Here is a 27,251-nt window from a genome sequence, read left to right on the forward strand (position 1 = left end):
AACGGTAGTGTACCTCTCACATTTCACAACAGCAATAAATCACATCATTGATTTGGCCTGGAATCTATTTGTGTCTTTCATTTGTAACAAGATATTATTTCTGTGTGTATGTATATGTATATGGAATATAAGAATAATGTTAAAGAAAAAGCTGTCTATGTTTGACTTTAAAGACATGCTTCGGTTGGCCTTAGTAACATATCATCACTAAGTCTGTATTTTAAAAGGCCCCATTAATTCCAACGCCATGAATAGATAAGGGGGAGGAGATAACAGAGCAGATACTGTGAAGCAGAGACAGGATCACTCACAGTCGCAAGTCACAACATACAACTTGCAACATGCCTTAGTGAGTTTACCATTACTCAACTCTCACTTTCCCCTTCGTTAAAAATGTGTCGGGGTTCTAGTCGGGGTGACACCCTGCTTCTGCAGTATCCAGAGCTTTGTGCTATCTGTGTTTTCGCTCAATATTTTATTTACAGGACGGACAGAGATAAATAGGTTGGGCTAAAGGAGATAGATGGTCACTCAGGCCATAAGTATCTCATTATGAGCCTCAGTCACTGAGAAAAATTGCTCATAAACACTTTGCGTTTATTGCTCATAAACACTTTGTGATGCACAACCAATCACTCTATGCAGTAGGCAAGATTTAACTTATTGGACAATGTCTTTATGGTTTATATTTGAAAATGTGTTCATGTTTTAAGTAGTAGTACTTATATTCAAAATGACTTATTTCTTATTTATGGTATGCCTACAGGTTTTGTTTGTGTGTGTGTATGTGAGGAAGCATTTTCATAGACAGCCTTCCTATCTTTTTATAGATTCACTGAAGTGTTCAGCAAAGCCCATATTACTGAGGGAAACAAAAACATCCATAACAGGCACGCGTCATGCCACTCTGTCCAATCAGAGAGCTTTACAGTCACTATAAAAACAATCCCTTGTTCTTTTAACACATTATTACTCCATTTTTTAATCAACGGGGGTGTTTGAAGATGGAAGCATTCTCAGCTCTCTCTCTCTCTCTCTCTCTCTCTCTCTCTCTCTCTCTCTCTCTCTCTCTCTCTCTCTCTCTCTCTCTCTCTCTCTCTCTCTCTCTCTCTCTCTCTCTCTCTCTCTCTCTCTCTCTCTCTCTCTCTCTCTCTCTCTCTCTCTCTCTCTCTCTCTCTCTCTCTCTCTCTCTCTCTCTCTCTCTCTCTCTCTCTCTCTCTCTCTCTCTCTCTCTCTCTCTCTCTCTCTCTCTCTCTCTCTCTCTCTCTCTCTCTCTCTCTGTGTGTGTGTGTGTGTGTGTTCTTGTGGCAGAATGAATGGATTTCCCAAACCAACCCAGTCATTACACTCAGACACATTCAATGTAATGTTTACATACTTTTTTACAGCACCGCTGCCCAGTTCTCCTTCCTGAACACGTCGGTGTACATGTAAGAGTGTGTGCAGAGTATATGACTTGAGTAAACTGAACTAACAGCCCATTGCCTCAGAACATGATGGAGTTACTGTCAGAGTTCAAGGTATTGGGGCGAAGATGTTTTTATGCCAGAAAGAGATGCACACTCAGAGTAAATACACGAAGGCAACCCAAACAATACACATACACTGCAAGAGCATCGGTCATGATTTTCTGTTCAATGAGGAGCAAAACAACAGTAATGTGAAAACATGAGCAATAATGAGCGTGATAATGAATGATACACGTAGAGATTGGGCACAATCGTAGGAGGAGGGCAGTGAGGAAGAGAGGAATATAGCAGCTCAAACACACAAGCAAGCCTGGAAAATGTTTTATAGTCTAGACTACACACAGGCTCTGTCATAGAGAAGGACTATGTATTTCTGCAAGCCGTTCTCATGATTTTATGTGGAACATGTTTTGGATAACTGAAAATAAAACTGTAATCGTCTATGAATATATGAAAATGTTTAGTTGATATGTCTCTCCAAAATGTGTATATTTCACAAAATGTTGTGGTGTGCATGCTATAAAGGGGCAATCCGCAGTTGTCCATTTTTGGATTTATATATTAGTGACATGTACCCATTGATTCTTGAAGAATATAGCTCATAAATATCTCATGAGCTTAGTTCAACTGTCGTATCCCATCAGAACCATCAAATATATGCTTGTTTTACTCAAATGTTTGAAAACAGTGTAAATGTAAACAAAAATGGCATAGCTCCAAAACATGGTTAAAGCTATCGTTTGGTATCATGGTGGGTCAGACCTGGCATCCATAGCTTTATCTATGAATTTGAGAGTGGTTACATTTCTCCAGCCCCATTACTCAGCTTTTTACCTAAACTGTGGCTGAGAGTACACTTTGTCATTGTTACAACTGCAGATTGCCCATTTAAAGGGCTAGCAAACCGTTTTATAGGCTCGCAATCAACTTGTTTTATAACCAACAAATTTATCTGCAACACACAAGGCATCCATTTTATGGCCTTTGTGACCTTCGCCCCTCTCACAGGAAAAACTCTCCCGTCTATTGAACCTGGAGTTTCTGGGACATTCTAGACTGTGTTGCTATATAATAATTATGTCATTTCCATTGTCCTCAATACGATTTCACATCTACCTGTTTGATTTTCACATGCCTCCTTGTCAACATTCCTGTCTTTCTTTTCATCTCTTGTATTTTTGTTCCTCCTGATGACATTGTTTCCTCCAATTCCTTCTACTAGTCAGTTGAACATTGGATTTAGGCCTACTCTCTATTGTATCCTATACAAGGAAACAATAGAGACTCAATAAAGGCCATGCTTAAAGAGATAAACTCTCAGAGGCAAGTAGATTATTGCAGGGCCTACAATACGTTAATAAGGGCAATTACAATGTTTCTATAGGGTGTTCTGCATACTACAGGATTCTTCCAATAAGTTGACAGGGTCGACAAATCGCATCTTTATTAACATGATTAAATCATTCAGTTTCATATTGAGATATATAAATAAATGAACTGTAGGTGTCAGGCATAGCTGCCCTCCCTCGTCTGTGTGCACAATCTGTCACCTGGTGGTTGTTCATTAACGCGTGGGACAGAGTGGCTGACAGGTGCTATCTCACTGAAGCGCTCACAGGTGGGTCTATTGCCTTCGCTACTACTTCTAACCTTTTTACTTTTAATATCAAAGGGCTGTCTACTTTTTTGTTCATTTACCATTACTTTATCCAGAGAGTTGGTTGAGCTGACATAAACAACTTCACCTCTTTAAAAAAATGACGTTCTTTCTATCCCATTTTTTCTTGTTCTACCTTAGCTCTGGTAGGTGTGTCTCATGTGATTGCAAATAACTTAGTGTGTTAATTTGTTCTAGTTCTAACATTGTTTTTCATTTTATATTTATATCTAAAAATTGAAGTAGGTTACTAAAATGGACAAGTTTTTTTAAACATCCCATTTTTTTAAACAACCTTTTTCCTTTTTACTAGTTCAAACTTCTCTACCTTTTTGGTTTGGAGTGGCCTTCAGCCCTTAAGGGGGTGTCTACATCTGGATTTAGATAGGAGTTTTTTTTTTTTTTTACAATATTTTTTAAATTAAGTCCTGTTCTGTACAGCATCAAAATGCTGAATTCAAAAAAAATTATTTGCGTGGGAGTCTTATTTGTGGCACTTGTTGAGAGCCGAATGCTGGACAAATGCATGAAATCCAAACCCAGATACACCATGAACGTTGTACTTTTGGAGGATCAAACCTCAGACTGGAGCCTCAGGTTTGTAAAGGGTGCAGTGTTGCAAGCAATTGAAGCGGACTGGCAACTGAACATGGCAGCAGGTACAGAAACATGTATTTCTTTTTTCATTTGAATTTACTTTGTCAACATGAAATTAATTTGTCAGTGATAAACAAAATTAAGCTGTAATCTACCACACAAACCTATTGGACATTTCATTATGCTTGATAACCGTTATTATCTCATCCTCCTACAACACTCTTTCCCTTGCCCAGGTTTGAACACCAAGTTAACGGCTAATTTCAATGGGTTCAACACCACGCTGTACAAACGAAGAGGCTGTGGGAGCAGCACCTGTGAGGGAGTGGAGATACTCAAGTCCCTGCATGTGAGCCAGTCTTTTTTAGACAGTAATGTCCATTCTCATCTTGATACATTGTCTTCCAGGAGACCATTGCGACTTGAAGATATTATATGTTGACTGATTTAGATGAGAAGATGAATTGCCATTGAAGTGTAATTTCAACCATTCACTGTAGGCATATCCTTTGGATCCGCTTGGCTACTGAAACTGTTCTAAGACATCAGGTGGCGAAGTTCTCATTCTTACGGACGTATGCCGCAATGACTATACTGAAGCTAAACAGCAATTTCAGTCAGATTCAAATTGAACTGATGAAGAGGGCCTATAAGATTAATAAAGATGACATTATTTCAGAAAGAGTAAGAGACAGGGACAAGCCCTTCCCCATTACTCAACAATATGAGTGCCTATGTTTATATACGCATTTGTTTGTGCTCCAGACTAAAGGTGAGGTGGGATGTGCCATGCTGGGACCCTCCTGTACATTTGCCACTTTCTTTATGGTGGAGTAAGTACTTTCTCTGTCTTGCACGCACACACACATGTCAATGATCCCCGTCTCTGTCATCCCCATTGAACAAGCATTTGTTTTGCCTGATTATTAGTAGTTGATGATGTGTATGTGTGGTAAATGACCCACTAGGTGATTATGATAATAGTGTTTATTTTATGCTGGTTTATAATATGCTGTCCTGTAAGATAAGGACAGATTGTGACCCACGGTCTGTGTCTCTCAGCGTGGAGATAGGCCTGACCCTGACTATCCCCATCATCTCCGCTGGGAGCTTCGGTCTGTCCTGTGACTACAAGGCCAACCTGTCCCGCCTGCTGCCCCCGGCACGCAAGATCTCCAACTTCTTTGTCCACTTCTGGAACTTCACCAGACATGGTCTGAAGATGCACTGGGGGAGGGCTTATGTCTACAAGAAGGCAGACCAAACTGAAGACTGTTTTTGGTGAGATGGAACACCTGTGCATTTGAAAGGGGATTTCCGCCATGTACACACATACAGACAGTACAGAGATGGTCATAGCATGTGTATGGTAGACTGTAACACTGTAACATACATACGTAAGTTTGATTGATTGTTTGTTGTTGGGTGCTCCATGGTGCACCGTTACATCACTTCCCTTTTGCCATCATCATAGGTACATCAATGCTCTGGAGGCACCCTCGGTCCAGTTTGCTATGTCAATCTCAAGAGAGATGCTACGCAGCAAGAAAGAGCTAAAGAAAGCTATTCAGTCTGAAAACAGACACAGCAACGGTGTGTATCTCCCTCTGTCTTCTTCAATACCATGTCAAGTCTTATCCATGCCTTACACACCAGCCACTGTTTCCACCACGAATAGGAAGTAAACCAATGGTTACTAAAAACACAACTTTTGTAATCTAGCTACATGATTTAAGGTGTTATTTCATCACACAGTTGTATCACCCCTGCACAATGTTTTTCAGTATTCATTCTCTGTGGAACCCCAGATGACATCACCACTATAAAGAACGAAACAACGATTCCCCCTGAAATTGTCTTCATCCTCATCGATATCTATAAGTGAGACTGGTTTTTGGCAGTTTGTTACACTGCATTACATAGTTTTTTGGGGGACACTGATTGAAAGTTGAAACCATGTAACTTTTCTATTTTCTAGCCATGGGTATCACACTAACATGACTGCCAACCCAAGCATGGACAATGTTCTGGTGCTCACCTTGCCTGAGAGACAATACAACAACACAGTAGTTTACAACAGCACGGTTAGTCTCTGCTCAACTCATCTATCTTCATTCCTCAATTCTTCTGACCTCCTTATGTCTGAACAGAGATACCATCTCTCTCTCTCTCTCTCTCTCTCTCTCTCTCTCTCTCTCTCTCTCTCTCTCTCTCTCTCTCTCTCTCTCTCTCTCTGTCTCTCTCTCTCTCTCTCTCTCTCTCTCTGTCTCTCTCTCTGTCTCTCTCTCTCTCTTCTCTCTCTCTCTCTTTCTCTTCTTTCTCTCTCTCTCTCTCTCTCTCTCTCTCTCTCTCTCTTTCTGTCTCTTTCTTCTCTTTCTCTCTCTCTCTCTCTCTCTCTCTCTCTCTCTCTCTCTCTCTCTCTCTCTCTCTCTCTCTCTCTCTCTCTCTCTCTCTCTCTCTCTCTGTCTCTCTCTCTCTCTTTCTGTCTCTCTCTCTCTCTCTCTGTCTCTCTGTCTCTCCGTCTTCCTCACTGCTTCCCCTCTCCTGTTGCAGGAGTTAAATGACTATGTGGCGGGGTACCATGACGGCGTGTTGCTCTTTGGCCATGTGCTGAGGCAGAGGTTGACCAGTGAGCTGAGAGGCAGAGCAACACAGCCAACCGCCACAGAGCTCCCCGATGTAAACCCCTTCAGGAATGTCTCTTTTCAAGGTATAGGAGGGCCTAATGGCCAGAGCCCTGGTCCATACTGTCCTCAGTCCTCCATTTAAACACCATAACATTTTAAGTCAGGCAATGGTGAGAACCTATACTTGTTGGACTTGGCAAAGCTGCTCGGCGGCAACCTTTAGCATCTGATCTTTGACTCTCGTCCAACGGTAACTTTCGCAAACCTCCGTCATTCTCCACACAGGAACGAAAGGCCACACATTATGCAGAATCCCATTCACTTAGATTTTTTTTATACAGTGCAGTACATGGCTAATTAGAGTGTTCTCTCTTGGCTGACTTTTATGGTCAATGTTTCACATTTTGTCCATTTATAGCTGAGGACCATAGTAGTTCAGCTGGTTATATGTCTTCCGCAACCTCTTGTATTAGATAACATTTCCCAACCTGAACCTTGATAATGGCACTAGGCCGTAGGAATTGTTGCTCACAGAGGTGTGATTATTTGTGCTATAATAAGGGAGCAACTGGTTGTTAAGGGCAGGTGTTTCAGTCAACAGTTTTCTGCTCAGGAGGATAAATGGTGATACTCTTAAAGGGTTAGACATAATAGTGTCTGTGTGCAGGTATGGGGGGAAACTACGTGCTGGATGAGAATGGGGACAGGGACGTGAACTTCTCTGTGATTTACACATCCACCATCGATAAACAGGTAGGCTTCATCCAATGTAACTGTTGGAATGGTCACCATGTCCGTCCCCTGTTAAACAGCAGCAGGACATCATTTAATGATCACTTAATAACGCTGTCATTGCACCTCCCCTCCAGTACAAAACCCTGTTTGTGTTTGATACGTCCATAAATGAGACCAGAGTGGAGGACAGCACCCCCTCACTGCCCTGGCCCGGGTCCCAACTGCCAGATGACAAGCCAATCAACCCTAACGGTAATGGCATACAGTGTATTTGGAAATTATTCAGACCCCTTGACTTTTTTCACATTTTGTTATGTTACAGCCTTATTCTAAAATTAATTTAAAAAAAACTCCTAATCAATCTACACACAATACCAGATAGTGACAAAGCAAAGTTTTTAGAATTTTTAGCAAATTTATAAAACTAAATAAACAGAAAAACCTTATTTACATAAGTATTCAGACCCTTTGCTATGAGATTCTAAATTGAGCTCAGGTGCATCCTATTTGCCATGATCATCCTTGAGATGTTCCTACAACTTGATTGGAGTCCACCTGTGGTAAATTCAATTGATTGGACATGATTTGGAAAGGCACACACCTGTCTATACAAGGTTCCACAGTTGACAGTGCATGTCTTAGAAAAACCAAGCCATGAGGTCGAAGGAATTGTCCGTAGAGCTCCGAGACAGGATTGTGTCAATGCACAGATCTGGGGAAGGGTACCAAAAAATGTCTGCAGCATTGAATGTCCCCAAGAACACAGTGGCCTACATCATTCTTAAATTAAAGAAGTTTCAAACGACCAAGACTCTTCCTAGAGCTGGCCGCCTGGCCAAACTGAGCAATCGGGGGAGAAGGGCCTTGGTCAGGGAGGTTATCAGGAACCTGATGATCACTCTGACAGAGCTCCAGAGTTCCTCTGTGGAGATGGGAGAACCTTCCAGAAGGACAACCATCTCTGCAGCACTCCACCAATCAGGCCTTTATGGTGGAGTGGCCAGACGGAAGCCACTCCTCAGTAAAAGGCACAAGACAGCCTGCTTGGAGTTTTCCAAAAGGCACCTAAAGACTCTCAGACCATGATAAAAAGATTCTCTGGTCTGATGAAACCAAGATTGAACTATTTGGCCTGAATGCCAAGCATCATGTCTGGAGGAAACCTGGCAACATCTCTACGGTGAAGCATGGTCGTGGCAGCATCATGCTGTGGGGATGTTTTTCAGCGGCAGGGACTGGGAGACTAGTTAGGATCGAGGGAAAGAGGAACAGAGCAAAGCACAGAGAGATCCTTGATGAAAACCTGCTTCAGAGCGCCCATGACCTCAGACTGGGGTGAAGGTTCACCTTCCAACAGGACAACGACCCTAAACACACAGCCAAGACAATGCAGGAGTGGCTTTTTAATACATTTCCAAATCATTCTAAAAACCTGTTTTTGCTTTGTCATTATGGGGTATTGTATGTAGCTTGATGAGGAAAATGAAAACAATTTAATACATTTTAGAATAAGCCTGTAACGTAACAAAATCTGGAAAAAGTCAAGGGGTCTGAATACTTTCCTGAATGCACTGTATACGCTCTAGTAACAGGTCAGAAGCAGTTTCTACCCCATAGCGATAAGACTGCTGAACAGTTAATCAAATGGCTACCCGGACTATTTGCATTGACCCCATTATTTTATTTCAATTTTTGGCATTTAGCCGACACTCTTAACCAAAGCGACTTACAGTAGTGAGTGCATACATTTATTTCAATGTACACTGACTGGACTCTAACCACACACTCCCTGGACTCTAACCACACACTCCCTGGACTCTAACCACACACTCCCTGGACTCTAACCACACACTCACTGGACTCTAACCACACACTCCCTGGACTCTAACCACACACTCACTGGACTCTAACCACACACTCACTGGACTCTAACCACACACTCACTGGACTCTAACCACACACTCACTGGACTCTAACCACACACTCACTGGACTCTAACCACACACTCACTGGACTCTAACCACACACTCACTGGACTCTAACCACACACTCACTGGACTCTAACCACACACTCCCTGGACTCTAACCACACACTCACTGGACTCTAACCACACACTCACTGGACTCTAACCACACACTCACTGGACTCTAACCACACACTCACTGGACTCTAACCACACACTCACACATACTACACTGACACTCCAACACACACCCCCACACACACACATGCAAATTGACACACACACACACACACACACACACACACACACACACACACACACACACACACACACACACACACACACACACACACACACACACACACACACACACACACACACACACACACCTTCACACATTCATTCACACTCTTCACATACACTGCTGCTACTCTCTGTTTATTATCTATGCATCGTCACTTTAGCCTAATCTACATATTACCTCTATTACCCCTTCACATTTATTCACTACCATTACCACTTGTACATAGCCTCTTCATAGTTTTTTTGTTGTGTTACTATTTTCTCCTTAGTTTATTTACTTTTTAAAAACTCTGCATTGTTGGTTAAGGGCTTGTAAGTAAGCATTTCATGGCAAGGTCTGCATCTGCTGTATTCGGCACATGTGACAAATACAATTTTGTTTTATTTTATATATCAACACTAGTGCTACTAGTAACAGTACAAAGTTTATTCTAGTACACAAGCTCTTTTGAAGTTTCTGTTACATCTTGGTACGAAGATGAGGTATTGGTGGGGGGAATACTTATTCTATGTTGGTGATTCCAGATCTGAAGACTGAGGATATCATTGTGATCGTCCTGAGTGCCAGTGTTGTGGTGGTGACTGCCATCGCTCTGATCTTCTACAGGTCAAATATGCACCACACCAACTTCTGTGTTCTCACTTCTGTCCAATCACATTGTTACTTAATGACATGTCTCACTCACCTCTGTGTTTGTCTATGTATTATTATTATTATTATTAACATTATTATTATTATTATATTTATTATATTTACTGCTCAGTCACTTTAAACCTGATTACACAACTGTCACCAGAATCCCTTTCATTGATTGGTACTGATATTTACCTTGTATATAGTATATATTCCTGTGTGTATTTTTCTTTTATATTACTTAGTATTACTGCATTGTTGAGGAAGAGCTTGCAAGCATGTATTTCCCTGTACTCTTTACACTTGCTGTATCCTGTGCATGTCACAAATAAACTCTGATTTGATTTGATTTATGGCCAATAGGCAGAACATGAAGGAACGTCAAAACCAAAAGAGGTGGTCCCACATCAGCCAAGACCTGATTGGTCCGCTGGATGGGAAAGAGTTAAGCCTGGTCTCACTAAAGGTGACCTCCCTCACCTCCTCCTTGTCATGATGTTTTTGCCTGTATGTTTCTATTTATAGTATGTCATTTCTCAAACTCCCATAATGCATGGCCAACACAAGCTGGTGTTACACTGATGTTGGTTGAAATTCTTTCATTTACATGCTGATACTCCCTGTGTTCTCTAATACCCAGGGATTTATTCCAAATTATTTATCCCCTTTTCTTTCTATATCAGATCGATGAAGACAACAGGAAGGACAGCTGTTACCAGATTCACAGGGCTCGCTATGACAAAAAGGTGCCATTACACTCTTTGGTCCATAAAATGACTTAAACACGTGGTGTGAGTTGTCATACCAGGGTCGTTCCGTGAAAGATTTCCCTTTGTGTCCATTAGATATTTTTAGGACAAATTGTGCACCAATATAACATTTTAAAAGCATGTTATATTAAATGAATTGCCCTTAATATAGACCACATGGAGAATTCAATACATCAATAAAGACTTGCTAAAGTGCAAACATTCAGCATTGTGACATGTCCCTCTGTGCCCCCTCTCTGACCTCTAGGAAGATTATAACCCATTTAACCCCCATATTTCACCATCATTGTAAAGCCCTAGTTATTTTGTTGCTTTGACAAAGTCATTTCTGAAGGTTATTATTTATTTCATGTGATTAGTGGTTCATTTACGTTGGTCCCTCATTTTAAGGTCAAGCCTGTTACTTGAACTGAACTGTCGTTAGTATGGTATAACTATTCCTTTTTAAATATGTTTTTCAAAATGAACATCTTTGATTCAGAGGGGTTGGGGTTAAATGCGGAAGAACATTTTCAGTTGAATGCATTCAGTTGTGCAACTGACTAGATATCCCCTTTCCCTTAATAGTCAAATCACAGTGTAAAAGCAGATGAGCTGGTTCTAGTCTTTGTGGCAATTTTCTGGTGTTTTGTGGTGGAAAACTGAGCAGGTCGAGCATAAAACGTCAACCCTGTTACCCATAGATAGACAGGCTAGAAATGTTTGAACAATTTTTTAAAAATTGTGAAGCTTGTTGCACACAACAAGCTTCCATTCCCCCTATTTTTATTTAACCTCTTGAGATGGGGTGGAAAGTGTTTTTCATGAAGTTGAATATGTGCTCTTTGTGACAGTTACACTTCTTGAAAGGTACTGAATTGGTGGAACGACCCACCAGTAACTACTCTCAAAGGCTGAAATGGGCATAACTTCTCCTCTATTATTATGGATTTATTATTTTCAGCCCGTGATCCTGAAGGAGCTACAACACACAGATGGCAACTTCAGTGAGATCCAGAGGATTGAGCTCAACACTGTAAGGTTCTTGCTAATGATGTTATTTCCTCTCTGCCGCTATTGTGGTTCTCCTAACTTGCTGATTCAAACAGTAGTCCAGTCAGCTATCCACTGATCTAGTGTCAATTTTGAGTGTCTATGTGGCCCGAGCTCAAGGTCAACCACATATTTGCTTATCTTGATGTGGTGTGAACAACAGAGGTTTGCGGATTTGTGTGTGTGTGTTTTGTGGCTTTGTGGCCCTATGGAGGAATCTTTTATCTCCTTGTCAATCAGAGGAGATAGCCAATGTGACCTTATGTGAGCAACTAGGTGATAAAAGTAGAGTGTGTAAATGAGTGTGAGGAAGTCAAGACCAGCCATGAGAGGATGTCTTTCACTCACTCTCTCTCTCTCTTTCTCTTTCTCTTTCTGCCTCTCTCAGCTCCTACGTATTGACTACTACAACCTGACCAAGTTCTATGGCACGGTGAAGTTTGAGTATGGCCTGTTTGGAGTGTTTGAATTCTGTGAGAGGGGATCCCTGAGGGTAAGAGGATTGGCAGAGAACATGACTTTATGGTGGGAATCAGTGGCCTACTTTCCACCCATATATCTTCATTGTGCAATGATAAGCAAATGACATTTACACACACACATGTTGATTACAGGACTCCTTTACAGACAGCGCCTGGGTCACAATCACAGTTACATTCACTCAGTTTTCAAATACCTTACCAGGCAGAAACAAAAAAAACTCAAGCATAAACTGAGCTGCAGTAAACTCTGTAATTCACTGTCTTTACAGTATGTCCTTAATGACACAATCTCCTATCCTGAAAAGACCTTCATGGACTTGGAATTCAAGATATCAGTCATGTATGACATAGCTAAGGTATGCTTATGTAGTTTGGTTGTACTATGTGTTTACTGTGGGTAAATGCACTGACATTGTAATATGGTGTAATCCAGTGCCCCCCCAACCTTTTTTGCTTACTGTACCACCAACTGAATTTTGCTCTGGCCACGGTACCCCTTAAGTACCCCCTCATGTGCTTTTTACCAGTAACCCTATGGTCTCATGAGTCTTCTCAAGTACCCCTAGTTGTCCTAGTACCCCTAGTTGTCCTTGTACCCCTGGTTGGGAACCACTGGTGTTGCATGCTGTAGCTGTGTGGGGCTCACCCTGGTGGCGGTTTCAGGGCATGTCCTACCTCCACTCCAGCAACATTGAGGTCCATGGCCGACTGAAGTCCTCAAACTGTGTGGTGGACAACCGCATGGTGGTCAAAATCACAGACTTTGGCTGCAACACCATCCTCAACCCCTGCAAAGGTGAAGCCTTCTGCCCGCTATGTCCCTCACAAGTAAATGATTCAACCTGAAAGTATTATGCCATGAAGTTAGTAAAAAAACACAAGCCGGGGAGTGATTTGATATCCCATTCTGGTCCCTCTCCTTTCTGTCAGACTTGTGGACGGCTCCAGAACACCTCCGGAAGCAGGGGATCTCCCAGAAGGGCGACGTCTACAGCTTTGCCATCATCGCTCAGGAGATCATACTGAGGAAGAACCCCTTCTTCACCCAGGCCTGCTCCGACATCGCAGGTAACAACGGTCTGGCGGCTAGAGTCAGAGAGTCATGCAGAACAGTTTTCAGCAATAGTAAAAGTTATCAGGTTTTTATGTCTATGTGGTAATTTAACAGCGGCTCCTGCTGGCCATTACATGTAAATACTATTCTGTTAGGGATTATGCAAAAGGAGAGTGAAATTCGTATTATTTTACTGTAAATGAGGGCATGGCTGTCAACTGAATTCCCCTTTCCTTCCTCCCCAGAGAAGCTGTACATGGTGCAGTACCCAAGTCAAACTGGCTTCTTCAGGCCAGATCTGAACTTTGAAACAGCAGCAGAAAACGAGGCGGAGGTACAAGGCCCCTCATAGCATTCCTCACGTACGCATGCATATCTGTGTTAGTTTGTATGTATGGTTGTCATTGTACTTGTCTCCTGCAGCTTTACATGCTGATAAAGAACTGCTGGGAAGAGGACCCAGAGAGGAGGCCAGACTTCAAGAAGATAGAGGGATCTCTGGGTAAGATATTCAGGTAAGCCCAGTGCTTTATGAGAGTGTGAGTGTGTGTTCATGATGTGTGAGTTTGTGTGTGTGTACATAATGCCTGATATTCCATATTTACACTGAGTGTACAAAACACAATCCTAATATTGAGTTGCATCCCACATGGACTCTACAAGGTGTCAAAGTGTTCCACAGTTGTGTCAAGTTGGCTGGATGTCCTTTGGGTGGTGGACCATTCTTGATATACATAGGAAACTGTTGACTGTGAAAACAACAGCAGCGTTGCAGTTCTTGACACAAACCAGTGCACCATGCACCTATTACCATACCCCATTCAAAACACTTGTCACCCTCTGAAAGGAAGACATACACAATCCATGTCTCAGTTGCCTCAAGGCTTAAAAATAATTTTTTAACGTGTCTCTTCCCCTTCATCTACACTGACTGAAGTCGATTTAACAAGTGACATCAATAAGGGATCATAGCTCTCACCTGGTCAGTCTATATCATGGAAAAGGCAGGTGTTGTTAATGTTTTGTACACTCAGTACATTTAGTCAATCAAAACCCTTTTTACAAACCAAAAGCCATGGCATGTAAACAGCTGATTTGTGTTTAACATACAGACGTCTTAGAAATGTAGAGTTCTATCAATGCGTTATTCATGCAAAAGTTGGAGTGATAGACAATCTCCAATTTGGATTTTTCTCTTGTTAAAGATTCTCTGAGCTATTGGGCTTTTATCATTATAGAGATTTGCTCATTTTTGTTCCATGTTCCACAATCATTCAGCAACTTGCACAACCAGGCTAATGAGAGCTACATGGACAACCTGATCCGTCGGCTGCAGATGTACTCCAAGAACCTGGAGCACCTGGTGGAGGAGAGAACCTCTCTGTACAAGGCTGAGAGGGACAGGGCTGACAGGCTCAACTTCCTGCTCCTGCCAGCGTATGTCATGCATCCCAGATCAACCTTAACCCTTAACCCTAACTCTAACACTAGCTTCATGTCCACATCCTGGGTCAACTCTAACCCTATCTATCATCCTAACCTTAACCCTAACTTGAGCTTTATGTCCACATCCTGGCTCAACTCTAACCCTATCTATCATCCTAACCTTAACCCTAACCTGAGCTTCATGTCCACATCCTGGCTCAACTCTAACCCTAGCTATCATCCTAACCTTAACCTGAGCTTTAGGTCCACATCCTGGCTCAACTCTAACCCTAGCTATCATCCTAACCATAACCTGAGCTTTATGTCCACATCCTGGCTCAAGCCTAACAACCCTAATCCTCTTAACGCTTAACCCTAACACACCTGCCAGCCTATTTAGCTTTTGGAAGCCAACAGAACGATAAGGAGTTGCTCAGCCTAACCTCCCGTCCCCCTGCTTCCTTCCTCAGCCCAGTGGTGCGTTCCCTGAAGGAGACGGGCAGTGTGGAGCCAGAGCTGTTTGATGAGGTGACGGTCTACTTCAGCGACATCGTGGGCTTCACCACCCTGTGCCAGTACAGCACGCCCATGGAGGTGGTGGACATGCTCAACGACATCTACAAGAACTTTGACAGGATCCTGGACCACCATGATGTATACAAGGTAGTTGGGACTGAGGCTTGACATGTTCACATACAGTGCCTTGTAAAAGTATTCACCCCCTTGGCGTTTAAACTGTTTTGTTGCATTACAACCTGTAATTTAAATAGATTTTTATTTGGATTTCATGTAATGGACATGCACAAATTAGTCCAAATTGGTGAAGAGAAATGAAAAAAATGAAAAAAAATGAAAATTTCGCAAGCCACTGTACTAAAGAAGAATCTACAGTACTGTTGTTACTGTAGTATTATGGAATTGAAAGCATTCATACCATTTGAGATGGAATAGTTGAGTGGGGACAACAGTTTTCATATGAAATATGAATGTTATTATTGTATTCAGATGAAATTTCAGAGGGATATTGTCTCTTCTTCTCTCTCTGCCAGGTGGAGACGATCGGTGATGCGTACATGGTGGCGTCAGGGTTGCCGCGGCGCAATGGCAACCGGCACGCAGTGGACATCGCCCACATGGCCCTGGACATCCTAGCTTTCGTAGGGACCTTCCAGCTCCAACACCTTCCGGGCATACCCCTGTGGATCCGCATCGGGGTGCACTCAGGTACCCCATCTCAGCACAATATAACTGGCCCATACAGTAGTTTGTATAGATCTTAACTTTTCTCACAATTTAGTTTTATTTTAAGTTCATAACATTGGGCCAATACAGCCCTGTTAGCAACACTTTCACTGCCTGCTGTGTGTTTAGCTGTCACTGTGTCTGGTGTATTTACAGGGCCGTGTGCGGCGGGTGTGGTGGGGAACAAGATGCCACGTTACTGTCTGTTTGGAGACACGGTCAACACTGCCTCACGCATGGAGTCCACAGGCCTGCGTAAGAGACAGCACACACAGACAACGACACATCAAACATAACCACTGGGATGAACACTTACATACATTCTCCTCAGCTATCACAAGCATAGCTCCATTCTAGCAGCGTATATTCACCATAGTTCACCATATGAGAGGTGTCATCCTGCTTCCTCTCCAGCACTAAGAATCCATGTCAGCCAGTCCACCATAAACATCCTCAAACGGACAGACTGCAAGTTTGAGTATGAGCAGAGAGGAGAGACCTTTCTGAAGGTAAGCTGGGTTCATAAAGCTATGCGATGGTTTTGTGAGTATAGAGTTCATATTATGCCAACAATTTGTATGTTTGTGTATGTATTATAGGGTAAAGGCAATGAGATGACATACTGGTTAACAGGGGTGACAGGGACAGAATACAACCTGTCAATGCCCCCGACAGCGTGAGTAGAAACCACCCATTCTGAACTTATACAGTATCTATCACCCATATCCAGCATTATGTATGTCAAATAATCCAAACCTCTTGTCCCTGGTCCCAGGGAGAACTTCCAGAGGCTACAGCAGGATCTGTCTGAGATGATTGTGTCCAGCCTGGAGAACAGAGGGCCGGGGACCAACGGCATAGAGAAGAGGAAGACCCTCTCCACCAGAGTCAGGAGGAGGGAGACCAATGGGAGCCAGGAGGACGGCCTGCCAGAGTACCTACACCTGGCCATCACAGACATTCCCAGCACCTACCTGTAGCCACCCAGGACCAGACTGCCTCCTGTGGGGATACAGCGCTACTACACGCTGTCAAACGGTGACAGTGGAGTCAAGTAGTCTTATATTCACCTGATACAATAGCTACAGTAATGCCTTATACATAGGAAACCTGACTGTTTTCCAAGGAATTTCTGGGTAAAAGACATGGTTTCGTGGTTTGAGATAAAGGTTATTTTGGGTCACATGAGCAAAATGTGTGGAGACTTTCCATAAATAGTCTGTAACGGAGATGCTTTAGGAAAACCTGAACCAGTAAACCAAGGAACAGGATGGTACTCTATTTTAAGAAGCCCCCGAAGAAAAGACAAATTTGAGTATTTCTGCATTCTCTCAGCGATCAACAAAGAACAATTGTTCAAAACAATATCACTGATTATCACCGAAGCACAATAATAATAATACTAAAGCTTAATATTGCCATCAATAACGTGATGATTACATCTTATAAATGATGTATACACACAGTGTTGGTTCATAGTTTCTCATTGTAATCTCAGTGCATTTTATTGGTTCATAGTTTCTCATTGTAATCTCAGTGCATTTTATTGGTTCATAGTTTCTCATTGTAATCTCAGTGCATTTTATTGGTTCATAGTTTCTCATTGTAATCTCGGTTCATAGTTTCTCATTATAATCTCAGGGCATTTTATTGGGTCATAGTACAAAATGTGTTTTTGTCCTCAAATTTGATAGAGTAGTCTGAAATGCTGTCATTTTAAAGGCCCACAATTTTTCTTGAGGGTTTCCAACCTTTATTAAAGTGTGTCCACTGAATTGAAACCAAATAACTTTCTGTAAAAAGATCAGTATACTTTTGTTTAACCAAAAACCTTGCCTCTACATCTCTGAGGTCAGATAACCTCTTTCTTATTGAAATGTACTGTATTGTATATGAGTCGGAGTAAAATTTCGACATAATAAGTTTGTGTTTCGTTGATTGTGATGTGTCAAATATATCCCCAGGTTAATAGCAGTTGTCACCTTTACTTCTACATTATCTAAAAGTGAATTATAGAGTGAATGTAAATGTTATTCCAAATTTTTGCTCGTTTTAGAGTAATATTTACAACTGGTTTTACATTGACACATAGACAAATTGCATCATTTCACTGCATTTGATTAATTACATGTTGTTTTTCCACATCATACACAAATGTACAGCACGACATATAGCCATATAATTGGCCAGATAATACCTTCATTCTAAAACTACTAGCAAAATCTACACAGAATAAGAGTTCAAATAGAAATATCCTATAACAGCCATGTTATTATTGGAGTTAACCCAATCTACTCAGATTTGTCTTATTGTCTTTGACAATATTTAAGTATAGAAACACAAGTACATAGTTGTCTCCCATAGTATTCTCTCACAAGTTTGTCTTTACTCCTACACCATCACAAATGTAAACACGTGCATCTAAATGATTATACTGTACCAACAATACTGCAAAGAATAAGTCTGTTTGCTTAACAATGGCCATGTGGTTTTATATGTCAAAATGATGTCCTCTCAGTCGGAGCATTGCACAGTCTTGGTGGTCACCAAAGCAGCATCCCCCAACTCAGTGGCAGGAAGTGGGATCCAATGATCCCTCAGACCATTGCACATGAACATGCCGCCTACCTCCCCAAGAGAGCCACACACCGAGGCCCCGCTGTAGGTGGATACCTCCTGCCTGAAGCATGTTTGGGGCCCACCATTCAGCTGAGGACAGGATGGAGGGGCTTCCTCCTCTCTCTGTACCACGGCTGATGTACAGTCTCCCTCCACAGGTGGCAGGGCTTTAGCTGGAGGGTTAAGTCCTGCATCTGGTTCACCTGGAGCAGAAACAAGCATTACCCAGCATTATTCTTCCTAAAGAGAAATCTACATCAACATGATAAAGAAGACCTATACTTCTAATCTGAATCATAGAATAATTGGCAGCAATTGGATAGAGTTAAGAAGAATGTTCTCTCGGAAAAGCAAAATTAAGAAATATATACAACAATGCCGGCCCTCTACCCATCACTCAATTCCAAACATTGTTAAGTTAAATGGTTGTTCTATGTCTTCTATCCAGCTCAACACAGAGCGAACTGTGAGCAGGAGGGATGTAAATTGGGGCTGGTATTCAGGGCATGTATCCCTGTATGTAATGGAGCTAACCTAGTAATCTCATTACCATTCAGTGGTGTACTCACATGTAGTAAGTAGCAACTGTTGCCATTTGGGTGTTTATTTGTGTGTGTGTGTGTGTGTGTAAGTATGAGGTCATTGGGTGTGAAGAATACTTTTTTGGTCCTCAAAACCCAACGGATGCATGCTAAGAGTAAAATAGACAGTAGGGCAGTCCCCAGAGAGCCTATCAGAGGGGAACAGAAACTAGAGGAGCCTCGTGCTTAATTTGTCTTCAACCCCACTTCACTCAAATGGAAGCACTGAACAAAACACTTGCTGTGAAACAGATAAAAATACACATTGTCCATTAACCTCAATGGCATTCCTTACCTGCAGTGTGATTGCGCCTTGCCTGCATTTTGTATATGATGAACCATAGAAACATTGCCAAGATGGAGCCGTTCACTATGACGACCACTGATATCCAGACAGCTGGACTCACCGCCGGGTCATACTGGGGAGGAACGTCGCTACTCCATTTGTGGAGTGGGGATTCTGGTGGAAAAGGATGGCAAAGTCCCCATAATACTGTATCAATGACTATGCTGTATCCATCGCTAAGCCAATGGGTATGGGGCTCCATATCAATGCCATACTATAGAGAAGCCAGTGAAATAAATATTTTTCCTTTTGCAGACAATAAGTGAGGACAACCAAGATTAGGACTCTATTCAATCTGTATCGCTGTAGAAATGTAAAGGTCATTTTCTATTGAGCAGACATCTGCAGTGTTTACTCTGCTAACGTGGGAACATTGTCTTTAAATTCTAGTCACACTGTAATGTTGAATTTCCCCGATATGGATTGAATAGAGCCCTTAGACAAACCAGAGCAGTGAAACTCACCTGTTGCTGGCTTTGGCCTTATCAAGGGGATACAGGTGATGAGCAGTTTGTCCCACCTTGTGCCCGGATCACAGGTCTTCTTTGCCATGTTGATGTCTGGTCATGTAATTAATGCCCACACTACTGCTGCCTCACTCTGTCCTCATGGAGCTGTGTGTGTGTGTGTGAGCCAGAGAATAACATACAGTGAAACCATTTGGACCAGACATAGAGAAAGAGACGAGGGGAAAGAAAGGCCAACGGAGGGGAGGAGTCTCTCAACAGACGTTTCAGTTCTTCCTTTTGTAGGAAAGGATGAATCACCAATGTGTCCCGAGAGAGAGAGAGAGAGAGAGAGAGAGAGAGAGAGAGAGAGACAGAGAGAGAGAGAGAGAGACAGAGAGAGAGACAGAGAGAGAGAGACAGAGAGAGAGAGAGAAAGAGAGAGAGAGAGACAGAGAGAGAGAGAGAGAGAGAGAAAGAGAGAGAGACAGAGACAGAGACAGAGAGAGAGAGAGACAGAGACAGAGACAGAGACAGAGACAGAGACAGAGACAGAGACAGAGAAAGAGAGAGAGAGAAAGAGAGAGACAGAGAGAGAGACAGAGAGAGAGAGAGAGAGAGAGAGAGAGAAACTTGAACCAGAAAAAGTCATATTTGACTGGATAAGATGTGTTCAGCTGAGGGTGCACATAAAAGTGAATAAAGATATGAAAGTTATGGGCACTGTTCAAATTTATTAACAACGATCATAGAAAATACATTTCTGAAGTGCAGCTTTCCAAGACATCAAACAAGTACAAAGTTGAAAGATATTCTTCCATGTATAAAAACAGAAACACCCACCGTAGCAGCAGGCCATGCAACAAACATGAGATCAAGAGCCCTGAGAATAGCATTGATATTATCATATAGTGAATTCAACATATGACAACATGATTGTAATTAGTTTCAAGGTCAGGATTTGATTATAATACAAAGGGTACTGAATTTCAATCTAGGTATAGGTCATTGACCTGAATTTAAAAACCTAGTATTTGGCACCGAACAAACCAGGCGTCAATCATTTTCTAAATTGATTCAGCATCTTTCAAAATATGTCTAAATGACAGCAGTACAGCAGCAACTCTTAGTCAATGTCACAAGACATAGGTCAACTGAGTGCATGAAGAAAAAAGTAGGTAGGCTACTGACAAAACACACATAAAGTAAGAATTCCCTGAAGCTTGATCATTATTGCAGCATTTCTCCCCGAGGCTGATTTACTATATTGGACTGTAAATAAAGATGATAGACTTGAATACTATCTGCATTAACCTCCCTCCACCATTACCCCATAGGCAACTCTTCCAACCTTTTCCCTCCTCCCCTATGGAACCTCTCAGGGCATGAAGAGTGCAGGCTGCATGCTGATGAAGGGGAAGTCGTAGTGGTCTGGCAGACCCTGGTGAGCCGTGCTATTGAAGTCCTCCCAGGAGAAGGGAGGGAGGTCACCCTGCGTCGTGGGACCGTTCACCGCCTCCGCTCTGAACTCTTGCGCCATGTGGAAATCAGTCACCTACAGAGAGACAGATGTTTATTATATGATCTTCAAAGATTTAAAGATCGAACTGAATGAACGCTAGTAAAGGTTCTGCCTTGGTGTCATAGCATCCTCCTGGGCTGGGGTCTTTCTCCCTCAGGTCATTACGGCAACAGATGGACTTGCATGGGTCACCCTTGGAGTAGGGGTCATTTTTGTAGTCTGAAAAGAGAAAGGAACACCGTTAACAGCTACTCAAAACGAGAGCTGAGAGAATGTCGGGAGCAAATTAACTATAGGAACTAACTAAAAGCTAACCAGAGTAAAAAGAAAATGGAACGTAGGCGCACCGTTGTATCTCATGATGTGTTTGAGGGAGTCTAGGTCCTTAACCTCAGCCTGGTCCCGACGAAATATCTTGGCCCGGGGGCAGAGGTCATAGGAGAAGTCATCCCCGTACTCCTCCCACATCTTCCCATAGCCACTCAGGGTGTAGATCTTTGGGTGGAAAGGCACGTTATACGAGGGCCAGTAACCTGGGAAAGGAAGATCTTGCTCAATTACTCTCTCCTCCAGGGATTTTTATCTCTGCTAAGTTTATGCTTAAGATGTGCATCTATTGGCAGTACTATATCCGTGTTGCTCACCCCTGCGCAGGGCCTGAGTTTGGTCAGAGAACTCTACCAGGCCAGGAATCTGCTCCACTACTGTCAGAGCCCCATCCTCTATACTATGGCCCAGGGTCACTTTTCTCATGTCCACTATCATGTACTGGTTGTTATAGGTGCCTAGAGAGGGAGGGAGAGAAGAAATGTGTGAAAAAAATGCATTCTGTATTGTAGACCATTATCAGAGGGATAAACCAGGACAAGATTTCATGTGTCATCCACCTCCCTCACCAGAGTTGTATCTGGAGAAGGTATTGGCCCACTGCTCCCCAGTGTGTGACAGGGAGTGGGCCAGACGCACCCTCTGCCAGGCCAGCAGGCTGTGGGGCGTGACCTGGGAGAAGAGGGACGTGTTGAAGACGTTGTTGGTAGTCTGGGTCATCATCAGGCCACTGCCCAGGAGGTAGAAGTCATCCAGAGACACCAGGAAGCCTGTGTAGAGGGTGTTCTCACAGTATCTGTTTCTGTACTGATGAATTCTGAAGCGTGTTAACAACATTGACAGTTTTCATGAATCAAAAATATACACATTTATATGAAAATGTAGAGGGGCTACACCTAGCACTTCCAAAATATTGAAGTATATCTTCAGCCACGAGAAGTATTTATACTGTCACAGCGGCCATTATACAGTGCTGTACCTACCTGGGTAGCTGCTGAAGGACAGCTTGCCCGTGGCAGTGTGGGGCTCACTGAGGTGGAAGTCCCAGTGCTTGTAGATGCGCATGGTGGCAGCGTATGTATACCAGCTAGAGTGGGAAAACAGCAGGTTCTCAAACCCAGGGAGCATCTAGAAGGGGGAGAGAGAGACTGGTTTTGAGTGCAATAGAAACATTGATTGTACTAAATAGAGGGAAAACCATATTGAGTTCTACACAAGACTGATGTAAGTCAATAACAGATCCACACTATTTGATATCACTAATGATCTGTCCAGAATAAATCTCTCAATAGCAAGAGCAGAATAACCTCTAACCTTAATGAGGGCAGAGCAGTGGCCCATTCCGGGTAATTTGAAATGTCCGAGAGGAGGCTCAGTGCCAGGGACCAGGGCTGGAATCAGGTCCAGCAGATCTCCCACCGCATTCAGGAACTGGACAGCAAATAGGGACAAAGGCTAAAGTGGGGGAGACACCAGTCAGAAAGAGGTTAGAGATCACATTGTGCCACTGAATGAAGATCCATGGATCCATTTCTACATATCAGCGCACCTCTTTGCCTTGTTTCTTGGCCCAGTGTGCGACCCCCGCCTGAAGTCCGTCCATCTGGGCAACTATGAAGCCAGTGTGGTGCCACAGAGGATCAGAGCTCCTGTTCAGTTTCACCTGCTCCCTGGTCCACGAGTCCTGCTTCCTGATAGAGCCATAGAGCAGAGCACATCTCAAAATCCTCAAAGGACAGGATGTGGATCTGACCTGGCTTTTCACTATGGTTATTGGATTTCATTCCTGAGGATAAAAAAAAACCCACTCACACCATAAAGCGCTCCACTGGACCTAAAACTTTGGGGTCCTTGATCAGCTGGGGATACATGTTGGCGTAGTGACTAATCATTTGCCTGATGAAAAACAAAATAAGATTAAACATGACAATGTCGATCAGAAATTGAATTGACATGCAACAATGCCCAAGGCACTTACGGTGCAGTGAGGAAGCCCTCTAAGTATCCTGCAAGGAAGTAGGTGACCTCATCATGCTCAAGGGTCTCCCCATACCCTGCACGGATCTCCAGTACACTCCAGCCCGTTTGAGAGAGGCTGTCATTGAGGTATCCATATGCATCCCCCTCTTTTTCTATCACTCCTTCTTTCAGTTGTACAGTCTTATGTGTAGCATCCCAGTACACTGTGGCTGCTTTCATTTCTGTAAAGCAGGCAATTACACGTCAACTTTCAACAGAAATATTAGAGTATTTTTTCCTATTGACATTATCAAATAAAAATTTATTGGTCGTGTACACAGATTTACTGATGTTATCGCAGGTGCAGCAAAATGCTTATGTTTCTAGCTCCATTTGTGTAGTATAGCCAAAAAGTTACAAAAAAATATTAAACTAATCAGAACAAAAACACGATGTGAGCTTTGGAATTTCCTGGGTTTATCGTTGATTTAAATGGATTATGTTCTGCATTTAATTTTAAAAAATGGTCTCGACCACAGTACAGCTGACCACGACTCCATTTTGTTGATCCCTGCCTACAGACAGAAACTAAAACAAGAAGCTCCCACGCTGAGGTCTGTCCAACGCTGGTCCGACCAAGCTGACTCCACACTCCAAGACTGCTTCCATCACGTGGACTGGGAGATGTTTCGTATTGCGTCAGACAACAACATTGACGAATACGCTGATACGGTGTGCGAGTTCATTAGAACGTGCGTTGAAGATGTCGTTCCCATAGCAACGATTAAAACATTCCCTAACCAGAAACCGTGGATTGATAGCAGCATTCGTGTGAAACTGAAGGCACGAACCACTGCTTTTAATCAGGGCAAGGTGTCTGGTAACATGACTGAATACAAACAGTGCAGCTATTCCCTCCGCAAGGCTATCAAACAAGCTAAGCGCCAGTACAGAGACAAAGTAGAATCTCAATTCAACGGCTCAGACACAAGAGGTATGTGGCAGGGTCTACAGTCAATCACGGACTACAGGAAGAAACCCAGCCCAGTCACGGACCAGGATGTCTTGCTCCCAGGCAGACTAAATAACTTTTTGCCCGCTTTGAGGACAATACAGTGCCACTGACACGGCCTGCAACGGAAACATGCGGTCTCTCCTTCACTGCAGCCGAAGTGAGTAAGACATTTAAACGTGTTAACCCTCGCAAGGCTGCAGGCCCAGACGGCATCCCCAGCCGCGCCCTCAGAGCATGCGCAGACCAGCTGGCCGGTGTGTTTACGGACATATTCAATCAATCCCTATACCAGTCTGCTGTTCCCACATGCTTCAAGAGGGCCACCATTGTTCCTGTTCCCAAGAAAGCTAAGGTAACTGAGCTAAACGACTACCGCCCGTAGCACTCACATCCGTCATCATGAAGTGCTTTGAGAGACTAGTCAAGGACCATATCACCTCCACCCTACCTGACACCCTTGACCCACTCCAATTTGCTTACCGCCCAAATAGGTCCACAGACGATGCAATCTCAACCACACTGCACACTGCCCTAACCCATCTGGACAAGAGGAATACCTATGTGAGAATGCTGTTCATCGACTACAGCTCGGCATTCAACACCATAGTACCCTCCAAGCTCGTCATCAAGCTCGAGACCCTGGGTCTCGACCCCGCCCTGTGCAACTGGGTACTGGACTTCCTGACGGGCCGCCCCCAGGTGGTGAGGGTAGGCAACAACATCTCCTCCCCGCTGATCCTCAACACTGGGGCCCCACAAGGGTGCGTTCTGAGCCCTCTCCTGTACTCCCTGTTCACCCACGACTGCGTGGCCATGCACGCCTCCAACTCAATCATCAAGTTTGCGGACGACACAACAGTGGTAGGCTTGATTACCAACAACGACGAGACGGCCTACAGGGAGGAGGTGAGGGCCCTCGGAGTGTGGTGTCAGGAAAATAACCTCACACTCAACGTCAACAAAACTAAGGAGATGATTGTGGACTTCAGGAAACAGCAGAGGGAACACCCCCATCCACATCGATGGAACAGTAGTGGAGAGGGTAGCAAGTTTTAAGTTCCTCGGCATACACATCACAGACAAACTGAATTGGTCCACTCACACAGACAGCATCGTGAGGAAGGCGCAGCAGCGCCTCTTCAACCTCAGGAGGCTGAAGAAATTCAGCTTGTCACCAAAAGCACTCACAAACTTCTACAGATGCACAATCGAGCATCCTGGCGGGCTGTATCACCGCCTGGTATGGCAACTGCACCGCCCTCAACCGTAAGGCTCTCCAGAGGGTAGTGAGGTCTGCAAACGCATCACCGGGGGCAAACTACCTGCCCTCCAGGACACCTACACCACCCGATGCTACAGGAAGGCCATAAAGATCATCAAGGACATCAACCACCCGAGCCACTGCCTGTTCACCCCGCTGCCATCCAGAAGGCGAGGTCAGTACAGGTGCATCAAAGCTGGGACCGAGAGACTGAAAAACAGCTTCTATCTCAAGGCCATCAGACTGTTAAACAGCCACCACTAACATTGAGTGGCTACTGCCAACACACTGTCAATGACACTGACTCTACTCCAGCCACTTTAATCATGGGAATATCAGCCACTTTAAACAATGCTACCTTATATAATGTTACTTACCCTACATTATTCATCTCATATGCATACGTATATACTGTACTCTATATCATCGACTGCATCCTTATGTAATACATGTATCACTAGCCACTTTAACTATGCCACTTGGTTTACATACTTATCTCATATGTATATACTGTACTCGATATCATCTACTGTATCTTGCCTATGCTGCTCTGTACCATCACTCATTCATATATCCTTATGTACATATTCTTTATCCACTTACACTGTGTATGACAGTAGTTTTTTTTGGAATTGTTAGTTAGATTACTTGCTCGTTATTACTGCATTGTCGGAACTAGAAGCACAAGCATTTCGCTACACTCGCATTAACATCTGCTAACCATGTGTATGTGACAAATACATTTGATTTGATTTACAACCCTGTACGTTTCACTGTTAGTTTCACTATCGGAGATGTCAGCCTATTTTGTCTAGCCCACATGTTATCTCTTTCTTCTATGTCGGTAAACCAATTGTGACCCATCACATTAATTTACTGTGTTTTGATTAGCGCATTCGCGGTGTACAGTTCACAAAATAACTTCGGCTACAATGTATCACCTACCATCAGCACTGGCGACAGTCGCAGCAACATAGAAAAAAAACAAAAGACACAGCCTCTTCATTTCTGTTCGAAGTAAATACAGATCCTAGATGCGTGATTTACAGATATGAATGTTACCTGAATAAATCACACTATTCACAAAATAAAAACAGTAGGGAACTGAAAGTCTGGTTCAAGTTTATAGTTTCCTTATTGGTGGAGCCGGTGGGGAATTTATCACAAACGTGTTTTGAACAACA

General features: G+C 43.1%; 2 protein-coding genes across 3 annotated transcripts; one reads left to right on the top strand and one right to left on the bottom strand.

Moving 5' to 3' along the window:
• The first annotated feature begins 3,001 nt into the window (after positions 1–3,001).
• LOC112226131 (heat-stable enterotoxin receptor-like) lies at positions 3,002–17,962 on the top strand. Of its 2 annotated transcripts, XM_024390416.2 has the most exons (28): positions 3,002–3,087; positions 3,440–3,785; positions 3,960–4,072; positions 4,489–4,556; positions 4,786–5,004; positions 5,198–5,316; positions 5,508–5,604; positions 5,702–5,807; positions 6,277–6,433; positions 7,018–7,103; positions 7,220–7,337; positions 9,878–9,959; positions 10,350–10,452; positions 10,670–10,732; positions 11,700–11,771; positions 12,177–12,281; positions 12,540–12,626; positions 12,934–13,066; positions 13,201–13,338; positions 13,570–13,658; positions 13,748–13,839; positions 14,603–14,761; positions 15,220–15,412; positions 15,799–15,973; positions 16,148–16,246; positions 16,406–16,500; positions 16,591–16,667; positions 16,767–17,962. In XM_024390416.2, the coding sequence occupies exons 2-28, from the start codon at positions 3,575–3,577 to the stop codon at positions 16,969–16,971; spliced, it is 3,261 nt and encodes a 1,086-aa protein (XP_024246184.2). In that variant the 5' UTR covers positions 3,002–3,087; positions 3,440–3,574; the 3' UTR covers positions 16,972–17,962. The 2 variants fall into 2 exon arrangements, with proteins under 2 accessions (XP_024246184.2, XP_042163421.1); XM_042307487.1 differs by having other exon boundaries at positions 3,014–3,785.
• A 2,735-nt stretch (positions 17,963–20,697) lies between these two features.
• Positions 20,698–27,251, bottom strand: plbd1a (phospholipase B domain containing 1a). Its single transcript, XM_024390429.2, has 11 exons — positions 27,013–27,251; positions 23,811–24,033; positions 23,645–23,728; positions 23,382–23,523; positions 23,147–23,287; positions 22,816–22,960; positions 22,402–22,602; positions 22,150–22,290; positions 21,853–22,038; positions 21,618–21,724; positions 20,698–21,538 (listed from the first exon to the last, which is right to left on the bottom strand). Exons 1-11 carry the CDS (start codon positions 27,071–27,073, stop codon positions 21,362–21,364), a joined length of 1,608 nt encoding a protein of 535 aa, XP_024246197.1. The 5' UTR covers positions 27,074–27,251; the 3' UTR covers positions 20,698–21,361.

This window comes from Oncorhynchus tshawytscha, linkage group LG27 (assembly GCF_018296145.1).
Source record: "Oncorhynchus tshawytscha isolate Ot180627B linkage group LG27, Otsh_v2.0, whole genome shotgun sequence".
Lineage (NCBI taxonomy): Eukaryota > Metazoa > Chordata > Actinopteri > Salmoniformes > Salmonidae > Oncorhynchus > Oncorhynchus tshawytscha.

Bases quoted from the DNA above. Each gene is read 5' to 3' on its own strand.
- plbd1a (XM_024390429.2), bottom strand. From the start codon at position 27,073: ATGAAGAGGCTGTGTCTTTTGTTTTTTTTCTATGTTGCTGCGACTGTC. The intron at 23,729-23,810 runs GTAAGTGCCTTG...GTTTTTCATCAG, and splicing joins GAGGGCTTCCTCACTGCACC to GCAAATGATTAGTCACTACG. The intron at 23,288-23,381 runs GTGCGCTGATAT...CCCCCACTTTAG, and splicing joins CCAAGAAACAAGGCAAAGAG to CCTTTGTCCCTATTTGCTGT.
- LOC112226131 (XM_024390416.2), top strand. From the start codon at position 3,575: ATGCTGAATTCAAAAAAAATTATTTGCGTGGGAGTCTTATTTGTGGCA. The intron at 5,317-5,507 runs GTGTGTATCTCC...AATGTTTTTCAG, and splicing joins TGAAAACAGACACAGCAACG to TATTCATTCTCTGTGGAACC. The intron at 15,413-15,798 runs GTAGTTGGGACT...TCTCTCTGCCAG, and splicing joins ACCACCATGATGTATACAAG to GTGGAGACGATCGGTGATGC.